This window comes from Entelurus aequoreus, linkage group LG12 (assembly GCF_033978785.1).
Source record: "Entelurus aequoreus isolate RoL-2023_Sb linkage group LG12, RoL_Eaeq_v1.1, whole genome shotgun sequence".
NCBI lineage: Eukaryota > Metazoa > Chordata > Actinopteri > Syngnathiformes > Syngnathidae > Entelurus > Entelurus aequoreus.
Window position 1 is genome coordinate 13166496 of NC_084742.1, and position 12163 is coordinate 13178658.

Below are 12163 nucleotides of genomic sequence, written 5' to 3' on the forward strand. Positions count from 1 at the left end.
TAATGTGATTTGACAAAGATAGGAATCGTCTATGTACTGTATCCATAAATCCATAGTTACCTACTTAGTATATGTAAATATATTTTATTGTATGTAATATCTAACTAAAGGCAAACATTTATAATAGTAATGTACGTACATCATATCAGGTGTCAATTGACATGATGAATATGATTTCAAATATAGTAAGAGTGTGTGTCAGTCAGCTGAGTCCCAAACCAGGTCAGCGGCGAGTTATTAAAAACTTTATTGGTTTGTCAGGAATACAGTGGACGGCTGTGCACAGCACATATGTACAAAAATAAAGATGTTGACTTTGCAGCACAAACGATAAGGCAGGAGGTGACAGCGCTCATTTGGGCTCATGCAGCAGTACATTAAGTTTGATAATCTTTTTAAAAAAACAAACAAACAAAACAAAAAAACTCCATCAGTCCGTTTTTGGTCGAGGCTGAAAGCTGCTCCCCGTTGTTTTGTTGATGACTTTTGTTTATTTTGATACAATCAAGAAGCAGAAGGTGCAGTTCCACAAGAGAAGTGCTCTCATCATGCATCATTTTGTCTTTTGACGTTCCGCGGCTTTGAGGCTTAGACGGCAGAAGGACAGGACATGGATGATGAAATATGGGACATTACTTCATAATCTGGATTTTGACAGCATTTATGTTCTGATCGATGATGGATAGAACATCCTGGTGGTGGCCGCCGGCAGGAAGTAAGAGCGGATGGAGTGAGGTTGAAAAAGTTAACGTGCTGCACCCACTTCGCCACATTTTTTTTTTCCATTCTCAAATGTTTTGATTTTCTTACGCTTGATGAAGACGGTGAAAAAGAAATATGTATATTGTATTTTCTTACCTTTCTAACAAGCACAATGGAAGGACATCATTTGCTGCATTCTACAAACCACCCATCATCAGAAATGGCTACCTTACACATTGAACCGATACGGTTCCGATCCCTGGGTACTCGACGATACTAATTTTCCGTACTTTTCTGTTTGTTCCTGTGTTAGTAAATATTAATTGTTTAATAATAAAAGCTATATTTTTTCATTAAACAGTGAACTGATAATAACTGTGATGTCCATATATGTTATATCCTGTTTTCTTACACTTCGGAGTCTCATTTGAGAGTATGCATTCATTTAAATTTGTCCTTGGTGTGTTGCCGTAGTCAAGAAGTAGTCTTTGCCAACAAGTTGAATGTGCCACTATTGTCTTTTATTGAGTCCTACAAAGTGCACAAACTGTTAAGTATTTTACTTATTACGCACGAGCTGTTCGATTGTAACGTGCATCTTAGTTCTAGTTTTCATTACTAAATTTGAAGGTGTTGAAATCACCATGTAAAATCGCTAATGCTAATCGGTAGCATGTATAAGGCATATCCAATGTAAATTAGTATCGAGCTAGCACATTCTGACAAGTGGAGTCTTAACTGTACTTTCAAGAACTTTCTTTTTGCTTTGTTGACATGAAAAATTGTAACATTACCGAGAGGCGTAGTACGCTCGAAAGTGTTTAAATTGGTGACTCTGCAACCAGACGTGGTATTGAAATATGGTACTGTTTTTTTTACGTAAATCGGACCGGATAAAAGTATAGAATTCGGTACCCATCCCTAATTCATACACCCTGGAGGTCAAAGGTCACCCTTCCTTCTTCAGTGACATGTGTCCCTTTCAAGCCTTTAGTGGTTGCAGTATTTGCAGTTGTATTTTTAAATAGCACGTTTAAGCAATATTTCTACAGCTCACGTTTGATCTTTGCCGATATAGAAGCTCTACGGAGGTCTTACTCTTCTTGTGCTCTCCCCCATAAATGACTTAATCCTTCCAATTAAAGCAAAGAAGCAGAGATCTTTTCAACCCCCCCTTGCTTGAGGCCCAGGCTCTGGAACGTCATTTCTATTTTTGACTGTGCCGGGTGTCTCTTACATGCTAGTCTCTTACAAGGCACCTCTAAGTAGTGCATTGAAGTCACGCGCTCACACTCACTCATCATGCATCCTTCATCTAGTAAGTCGCTGCTTTGAGGTAATTCAAGACATTTTACTGTTGCATTTCTTCCATGTCAACACCCACACTCTGTGGACAAAAGTATCAGGAGGAAAATGTGTCCAAATACTTTTGTCCACACGGCAAAGTGGAGCGAGCACCGAGTGAGAGCGGCGAAGGCCCAACAAGCAGCACAGTAAGGTACAAAGATGGCTCTCTAAATATACATATATTTATGTATTTGTGCCCCTATAATCCCCTCGTCACATTGGCGTCTATACGGCGTGTTACCTGGAGGAAAGAAAGAGTCCACATGTGCAAACGGTGGCGTCACAGCCGAGGGAGGAAGTGCGTGGCGGTGGAGGCGGTGGTGGCCTTGTCGCCTCGCCGCGGCCGGCCGTGCCTGCTGAGGGCCATGTAGAAGCCCTTGTAAACAAACGACTCGTAGGCGTTGTAGTTGTTGGCCAACAGCGTCTCTTTGAACTTGCACTCAGCGCCAAAGAGCCTCTGGGGGACGCAGAAGGCCAAAAAGAAAGTCACAAAAAAAACCGTGGTAATGAATAGAACTTTATTGTCACAGTTGGCAGCACTGACTAATAAAAAGTAGCATGTCAAAAACAATCATAGAAGTTGAGAATTTATCCATCCATCCATTTTCTACCGCTTGTCTCTTTTGGGGTCGCTGGAGCCTATCTCCATATTTGTCAAAAATGAAAGGATGCAGGGGCCATTTTCATATTTTTCACTTTCAAAACCAGTAAAATATTTCAATTAAAAAAACAGCCTGCATGCCAGCTTTGTGTTATTCATCTCGTTAAATGTCACCTATTTGTGTTTTTTTAATATTATTTTTGGATTGTGCTGCGAGTTGGACTTTGGACACCCCTGATATAAATATCAGTCCATGTTACGCTATGTAATGTTTTATTTACATTTACTATTGCACTCAGTAGTTGTAGTCAGACACTTCATGGACATCTATTTACTGTAGTCGTAAGTGCCAGCACTCTTCTAAAATGTCAAAGCAACCGTCATAAATGTCACAGTGATTTATTTATGGGTGCTGCGTTATAACTATTTAAAAATATATTGTAAAGTGTTTTCCCCCTCAAACATCTATATATGTTTGATAGAGATGATATGCTATATAAAAAAAGGGAGAGTTACCTGTTGTAAATATGTATTGAGGGGACACTGGAGGCTACTTGTTTAGCTCCGCCCCTGCTATAATCCATCATGGCGGACTGTACTTACCGTCCCATAGAGCCTCCCCCTGCGGCTCATGGCCACAAAGAGTTCTGTCTTCACGCCCAACAAGCTGACCACTCCTCGGTCCACGCTGGAGATCTGGATGAGACCTGAAGACACACGGTTAGCATTAGCATCATCGCCGTTGGCAGGTGCGCTTCCTTCCTTCTGCGCATGCGTCCCACACTTTTTACGCACACGCACTGACTGCGCCAACTCACTGTACGGGTCCTCCAGGTGCGCGCCGCCGATGCTTCCGTCCGGCAGCACCTGCAGGTGGAAGCCGATGCCCACGTTGCAGTAGAGGCGGCGCACCCGCTTGATGCCCTGCAGGTAGTCGCTCTGCCAGCTCAGCTGCGCCCGCCCTCCAGGTAGGCCGAGGTAGGAGCGGGAGAACAAGGTCTCCCAGCGCCGCTCCAAGTCGGTGCCATTAGTCCTGCTCGGGGCGACTACCCCCCAGAGACATGTCCAGAGAAGAAGCGTGGCCGGCAGCGTCCTGGCCCCGCTCGTCATGCTGCAGAGGCGCCTTTGCGCAGTCCGACACGGGGGGGCAAGCGGTCACCTGCCCTAAAAACGCACCTCGTCCTACTTCTCGCCCTGTGACATTGGCGGGGGGGAAGGCAACTCAGGGCCCCATGGCCCGGGGTCCGGAAGGGAGGGAGCGCGTCCGAGCTTGAAGTGGTGCAGGTGGCGACGAGCATCTTTGGCCGCCTCGTTTGCCGGCCGGCCGAGTGGAGGGACACCGCAGAGGGAGCTCACCTTGGCCGTGCTGACGCTGTCATCCTTCCGAATGACATCACTGTGACTGCAGCAGCACCCCCCACTGCACCACCCCACTAAAAACTGAGTCACGAGTGGAAGAAGGGAGGAGGAGGAGAGGGGAAGAAGAGGGGTCCAGGAGCCCAGGAGAGACAGTTCTGATGGGGACGATGGGGGTGCTGCACCTTCACACCCTCGCCAGGCAAGACACACACTATCAGGGCGAGAGTTTCCCCTGGTGCCTTTCAAAATAAAACACACGCTTCTTAATTATTTGCAGAACAAGATACAGACAACTTTATGAACCGCACAATCACCTTGTGGTGCCGGGTTGTTCCACAGGGGGCAGCAGTGAGCCACATCTTCATACTGTTTGTTAACATTAGATGTGGGTTTAAATGAACACACCTTCATCCTATTCTAATTATTATGCAAATTATCGATATACAATTATATGTGAAATGAAGGACTACACCAAGCATGTCCAAAGTGTTTTCGTTCGCAGCTTTTGGCATATTCTGAAGACAAAATTTGTTTTTTATAAAATATATATCATGATAAAGTATGCCAATAACTTTATCAGTCATAACAGAAAAAGCTCAAATATCAATTTTCTTTAACAAGCATCTGTAACTGATGCCAGCCAATGTGGCCGCGCAAACTTAAAGTTGATGTTGTTTATTGCGAACATGCAAACATGTACAATATGATACATCACATATTTCTATTTTCTCATTACAACATAATTGCCTACATTGAAAAATGAGCTGTTTAAGACTGCAATAATGTTCAGTGAAAGTCACTTACATTATTACGCATCTAGCTTGTGTGCTATTGTGTGCTTAGCTGTTGTGTAGCTGCTAGCTCCTCATAGCCTAGAGCCTACCATGTTTACCTTTTGTAAATGACTTGACTAAAATAGAAAAAAGACCAACTTTGTGTGCTTATTGGAGGACATTTAGATGTTAACTGGCTGTCCAGCTTTGCACAACATGCTGCAGCACTGCTTGTATCGCAGATAATATCGGAGATTTTAGATTAAGCCAAAATCATTTGATGCATGTTTTGTGCTGATATTGGACCGATATATGCTCTTGTAGTAGTTGCGTTTATATTTGATTTTTGCATCGAACAAAGAGAGCACAGTCTACCAAGTCTAATTCCTTATTTGTTAAACATACTCGGCCAACAAATCAGATTCTGATATCTATATCGGACTGAGATACCCCCAAGTAAGTGCTACGATATTCTGTCGATGCCATCCATTGTCTTGCTTTCTTAGCTTTCTTGATGAGTGTAATTCTATTTGTTAGTTTCCCATCGATCAGTTCAGACTCCTTTCTGCTTTTATTATGGAGAGCGTCTCGATTTTCTTTGTGTCTTCCTCCGGGAGGGTAGGGGTTAGCTGACATGGGAGACCTGCAGCAGGGGATGGGCGGGGTAGTGTGTTTGACATTCATTGGTGATGAGCAATCATGGCATGGACTGGATGGAAGGATGGAGTATACTGTATCTCTGGAATCCAAATTGGGGACAGCGGCCTGTTGCCTTATTTAGCAGGATGGTGTAAAAGAAGTTGACACTTCCTGTGAGATGTTTGTTCAGGACATTTACACAAGCAAATACTTGGCCTGGTCACACGTTTGCTTCCGATACCCAAAGAAAAAAAAAATGGTGACATATTCCACAAAAATTTAGTTAGTAGATTTGTGTGTGGCTCACTCTCCTTTACATCCTGCAGGGAGCTGCTGGTACACTCGGGGGGATTCCCAGCACGTCATAAAGCACCCCAGCATGCAGTCCCAAAGAGCCTGTTGTCACTATAGCAACCAACCTTTAGCATAGAGACGCCTCGGTACTAGTAAACAGCTGCCAAAAAATAACAAGCAAATGTAGCGCTTCCCTGGAAGGGGACCTATGATGACTAATCTACATTTAAAACACTTCCTTGTGGTCTAGGTCAGGGATTTTCAAACTGTTGGGCTCCATCTCGTGGTACGCCGAAGAATCACTTGTTTATAGTAAAGTGTTTTATTTTCTTATATTTAAACAGTCTTATTGTTCAAACTATGTGTAATGTTACAGTGGCAAAAATATTGAATATACTTTTTTAATAAATCATCTGCCTTGTTTTTAATAAATACTTAGTCCTACTACGCTACTGTATTTTAATGTTGGTCATTATTGTGGTACCTGGAGAGCCAAGTGTTTTCTGAGGTGGTACTAGGTGAAAAAAGTTTGAGATGCACTTGTCTAGATAATATGTATTGGATATGCATTGGTTTAAATTTTGCATAAATTTTGCTCCAGTCAGTATAACCCGTTTTTTTGCGAGACGTTTGATTGTGGAGGCGTTTTCAGAGTGCAAACAAAACCACGCCCCACCCTCTCCAAAAGTATCATGATTTATCTTTTGAAAATGTACACTGTTTAAATATATATCTTAAAGTTGTCACCGCTATTTTTTTCCCACAGACAAAGATAAACTTCATAAACATAAGATTCACCCGGTCACAACATAACATACACCTGCACACATGCTGATTGAATCAGACTCTACATAAAAAAGCTGTTTATAGCAGCGTTTATGTCACTGCATGTCACACGTTGGTGTTATTATGCTCCTGCCAAGATTAGATGAAAATAATACTTTATCCAACCTTCTTTTGTGTTTCCACACAGCCTAAAAGGGGAACTGAGGGGGGGAGCTCCACCCCTGGCTGAGATTTTAACTTAATGTCTAAATAAGAACATCTACCTCGCGGTGACGTCACAACTGAGCCAGTCGCATCCAAAACTGCCGTCAAGCTCACGCCAACATGCAGTAACCTCCATGGCCATGTTTAAACACGAGTATCCAACATCGTAACAACATTTACAATACAGAAAAGACAACATTCAACATAGGTCCCCTCTAAAAGTCTCTACCTGTTTGCTTTCAGCCTCTTGTGGTGAAAATGATAGCAGTCCGCTGCTGTGTTTCTGCACAGACAGCATGCAGCTTTGCACAAGGCCACCAAGCGCCTGAATAGACAAAAAAAAAAGCTGCCTTATTGACAAGTGAAACCTGATTCGATGCAAAGTGGACACTTTTAATGAGTATGATGCGTAACGATTAAAGCCACAACATTATGCACGCCTGCACAATCTAATGAGCTAAAACACAAGTGATGATAATGCTCCGTTGTGATGGACGCTGTCAAAGCACTGTTAAAGAAACTCAGCTGTCTTCTGTTGCATCTATTTAGCGCACACATGCAATCAATGAGAAAATGGGCCACGGGGAGTTAGCATTCACACAGCTTTAGCACATTATGAAAGTCTTAGTACATCCAGCAGGATGCAAAGTTCAAAGCAATGGGTTTGATTAAGTCGGGCTTTAAAGGGGAGATATTGGGGGAGCAGCTGGCTGTGAGGGGGATTTCTCTGGAATTACATCAGAATACTTGACATAGACAAAAATAATTAGCTGCACAACTGTTACGTTGATGTGATGGTTACACAAGCAGTCATTGCGCTGGTAGTCTTTAGGTCGCGGGTGAGCTTGAGTCTATCCCAGCTGACATTGGGGGAGAAGCGGGGTACACATTCTGTCACAGAACTTGTACAAATAAGCCAGTGTTTCCCATACATTAATATAGATGTGGCGGGCCGCCACAACGTTGTTTGTCTTTAAGGTTTGAGCAACAGGCTATTCAGCACACACGGTGCTGAGCATCAGACTTGCTCAGGAGCACAAAATTAACGGTTAGTCTTCGTTTCCACATAGTTTCGTGAACATAAAGTATGCACTCAAGTAAAAATGCAGTTGCTATTTTATGTCAATTTTGTTGTCTGTACAAGTTTTCCGTTCCGTTGTCAATGGGGCCGTCCATTGTATGTTAGCATTAAGCTAGCAGAATAAGAGCCAACCTTTATCCTGTATTGCTTGGATTTACATGACGTCACGCCCAGTTCACGTCCGAAATATGCGAGGTGGTCAAGTCAGCGTCTGTTCTCAATTACTCTGCACCATTTAGCCTTTTTCAAAGAAAAATGCCCTGTGCTTGTGTTGTTTTCGGCTGTACGAACCGTTCAAAATTCGAAAAGGTTAAATGTTTTTTCAGAGTTCCTCAAGAGGTAATCAAGAAGGGCGTAAAAATGCAAGATTTTACGACAGGCGACGAGAAAAGTAGCACGCACTCCAGTCCAAGGGAGCAGAGTCGAAGAATGTACGAGTTTGTAGTGATCACTGTGTTGAAGGTTTGTTTGATAAAGTTTTAACTTGTAGTATTTCCCATTAAAGTATTATCTTGATATCATTTGCATTTTTTTAAAACACATTTTTGCAACGATTGTTTTGTAAAACACCAACTCTGCGAGTCTAAATAAAAGAAAGCAAATGTGAGCAAAACCTTAAGGAGTTAAGCTTTTACCAAAGGCAGCAATCATAAATGAAGCTTTCAGCACATACACAACGGTGACATCTATAGTTATATTTTGATAAAGGCGGGGGAAAAACATGCATACTCATAAACAGCACGTGAAATAACGACAAGGCAACAAACATGGCTGTAGACAGGAAGTTAAATCATGAAATGCAACCTTGATACCCATTTCCTTGATGCAGCTACACGCAAAGAAGTTGTAGGCCTCCATTCTTTGCCAAGTTTTCATCTGTTTTGTAGTGTAAAATGACATCTGGAACACCAGATAGTTCGATATGTCTGAGAATAATAACGGATAATCCTTCATATTGTCATGGCCCGGGCGCACGTCAGTGCGCATTCATGTGTACGCTGTGCTGAGCGCACTTCCGGGAGCGCACCAAGCGCGTACCAGTCCGGCTGCAGCAAGCAACTGCAATCAATCACAGTCAATCAACACAACATATATATAGCATGGAGGCCTACAACTTCTTTGCGTGTAGCTGCATCAAGGAAATTGGTATCAAGGTTGCATTTCATGATATATATATATATATATATATATATATATATATATATATATATATATATATATATATATATATATATAGCTTATATGCCGCCCCTCCTGTCTGTGCCGTCTCCTTCCCCCTGTACACCCATAACAGATATCACTCGACCAGTCTTTTTTTGATCAAGTATAGAGATCTATGCCATTGCATAGTTAGATTTTTTGCTTGTATCTTCTTTTTGTACGCTGCTTGATGCACAACAGCCATCTTAGCTTGGTTGACTACCACTGGTTTTCACTTCTGGGAAGAAGTCACGTGACGGAATACAAGCAATTGGTGTATTGCTTTTTTTGTTTTTAGTTTATACTAATCTGTATTGTTGATTTAACATACTTTTAACTTGTATGTACACTTAATGTGGCTATTATTCCACTTTTCTTGGTGTGTTTAGTTTTACAGCAACTTCATTGTAGGGACTATCCTCGGATTTCCACTAAATGCGGAAGGGCTGCTGAACGAAACCGCCATCCACAGTTGCGAAAAATAGGGTGGACTTTTACCAGATCTTGCGAATCCATGCGTAATCATGTGATAAGGGGAATTGTAATAAAGCGAACCACAAACAGTTTATTCTGTCCTTCCAGAGGAGCAGAAGCACATAAACGTGGTCCTGGCTTAACAGGTGCTGAACGTAACACCAACAATAGTTTTTCCCTCATGAACACACAACAACCACTCCCCTGCTTTCCCTAGCCCCCGTATCACCTGTTGTTTGACACAGGCCCACACATCATCATATAGCTGCCTGTGATATGCATGCATATTATTCTTTAATTTTGGACCTCCAAAGTCAGCATGTCCTTATCCATTTGTGTCAACAGGGTGAAATTATGTCTGAAAATCTTTGACAAGTTGACTTCATGTCCATCACCGACCATTAGGATGTTTCAAGTTGTGAAGTAAAATACACCTTGAAAACGGAGTATTTTGTTTTGAAAGTAAACTGAAAAATGTATTTTGTGTTTCTGAATGACTTCCTGTCTAACACCAGCAGATTTTAGCTAAGTTGAACGGATTTGTTGCGGCGTTCGGCAAATATAGAAGCTCTGCGTGTATTTAGTGGTGGAAACTGACACACTGATTTGAATAAAAACGGAAAGAGCCCGCCGCCGTGCAGGTGTAGTTACATTTAGTGGAAATCCGGGGTAACAAACAACCTAAAGTTGGAAGATTTTTCACCTCTAATTTAAAGAACTGTTTACCTATCTGCCAAACTAAATTCCAACATTGAGGGCATAATAATAAATGTAAATAATACAGTGGTGTACAAGTGCAGCCTGTGTTACATTGTAGTAATAAAATAAGCAGCCAGTATTTAAATATACAGCAAAACGACATAATAGTAAAAGAAAAATATATGTTGAACCACAGGTTTGTCTTTAAATATAACAATTTCTGCCTTTAAAAAAATACATGCATTATAGCCCATTATGCAAATTATACAATTACATAATTTTAACATCGCCCCGGTCATGCCCCTACCGCCACAAACTGATTGCTGAAATGCGGGAAATACTAAAACCACACACTCACATTCACACTTAAGTACAATTCAGTATCTCCAATTACAGAAGATGCAAGTTTTTGAGGATATGAAACGAAGTACCAGGAGAAAAGCCATGCAAGCATGGGAAGAACATGCAGTCCACACAGAGATGTTCATGTGTAGATTCAAAACCGGATCTCCTGACTGTGAGACAACTATTGTTCTGCCAGTTACAGAAGCATGAGATACAAATATCGCACTACAATGTGTGGCCTGTGCTCGTAAACTTTGCAGGTTGCGGCATTGCAGAGATCAATACACTGAACAAAAAATAGAACGGATGTCCAAATAGTGAGCTTGGGAGGGTTCTTGATTCTCACTGAGTCAGCTGATGTTTAATTCAGCAGCCGAAGTAACCTTCTACTCCTACCATCACTCCAAGGGTATGCAGCAGCCTGTGCACCATGCAGAGGTGTCCATTGCCAAATGGAGGAGTGACGTGGCGGTGACTTTAACACGAGCAAACAGCTCATGATTAGGGGTGTAACGCTGCGGCATATTCACTGTTAGGTTTGCCCCGTGGTTATAAGGTGACCTTATAACCACTTTCATGGCTTTTAAAAAATATTGGGAGGTTATTCTGCACAAAATACCATTTTCAAATAAAATATAAAAATAGGCATAGCATTCAAAACATTTTTAGGTACGTTTGAGACAGTTTATACATTTAAGACGATAATCCAACCCCAAAACATCAATATCTTAGCTTTGTGTTATAAGTGACAAAGCGGAGTAATGTCTAATAACTTTCTGAGAGCCAGCATACTATGCAGTGGACAATTTGTGTTTAGCATAACAGGGCAATTATTTCCTCCCAACTAGAAAAGCACTTGAAGAGCGCAGACTTCCGGCAGGCCCTATATCCCAATAGTTAAAAAGTCCTGAACCCAAACGCGGCTCCAGTTTTCTGTCGAAATGAGCTACCCATTAAAATGAGCTACTTAATGCTACTTAACATGCGCATCAGCACTTTTCTCAAGTTAAACACCCGTCGAAATGAGCTACCTCGTGTAGATAGAGTTGACTTTAGTAAGTAATTATTTTAAAATATTTTTATTTCATAGTGTCTGCTAACCACTAAGCTTGCAGACAATTACAGCGTGAGGAAGTTCACATTGACGCTAATAATGTTAGCCTACATTTTTGTTTTCATCACCGTTTAAACAGGAATAGCAATTTCAGTGAAAACAATAGGTTACATGTTCACAGAGGAACTGCACCTTGCAGAGGTGTCCATTGCCATTATTATAATAATAATAATAATAATGGATTAGATTTATATAGCACTTGTGTAGACACCCAAAAGAGTTGTTCCCGACTAACGGTAGTGGAAGCATTATTTGATGACTACATATGCCTGTCAGAATACCTCTATATCATATACCATTTTTTTCCGGACTATAGAGTGCATCGGTATATAAGCTGCACCTTCTAAATTTTGGATGAAAAATGTTTTCCATATATTATCCGCACTGGACTATAAGCCGAATGTATATACGTTGTGAAAGGAGAAATTTACACAAAGATTTTGTAAATGTTTATTTTCATACAGTACCTTAATTCTTTCCAAACAATGTCTGTAACACTGCAGTAAAACAGCTGATCGACCGAAACGGACATCATCATCATGAAC

At 41.5% G+C, this 12163-nt stretch overlaps 1 protein-coding gene across 5 annotated transcripts in view; it reads right to left on the bottom strand.

Annotated features, from left to right (window-relative positions):
* Nucleotides 1-12163, bottom strand: part of LOC133661522 (fibroblast growth factor 6-like) — a 24615-nt gene continuing 12452 nt past the window's right edge. The window contains exons 3-7 of one of the 5 annotated variants that reach the window (XM_062064781.1): nucleotides 6935-7030; nucleotides 4324-5425; nucleotides 3469-4248; nucleotides 3254-3357; nucleotides 1-2506 (exon numbers count right to left, since the gene is read on the bottom strand). In XM_062064781.1, coding sequence (XP_061920765.1) covers nucleotides 2330-2506; nucleotides 3254-3357; nucleotides 3469-3760 — 573 coding nt within the window. In that variant the 5' untranslated portion in view covers nucleotides 3761-4248; nucleotides 4324-5425; nucleotides 6935-7030 and the 3' untranslated portion in view covers nucleotides 1-2329. Of the gene's footprint in view, nucleotides 2507-3253; nucleotides 3358-3468; nucleotides 4249-4323; nucleotides 5426-6934; nucleotides 7031-12163 lie in introns of those variants that run through there. The other 4 variants (XM_062064783.1, XM_062064780.1, XM_062064782.1 and 1 more) reach the window with 4 other exon arrangements.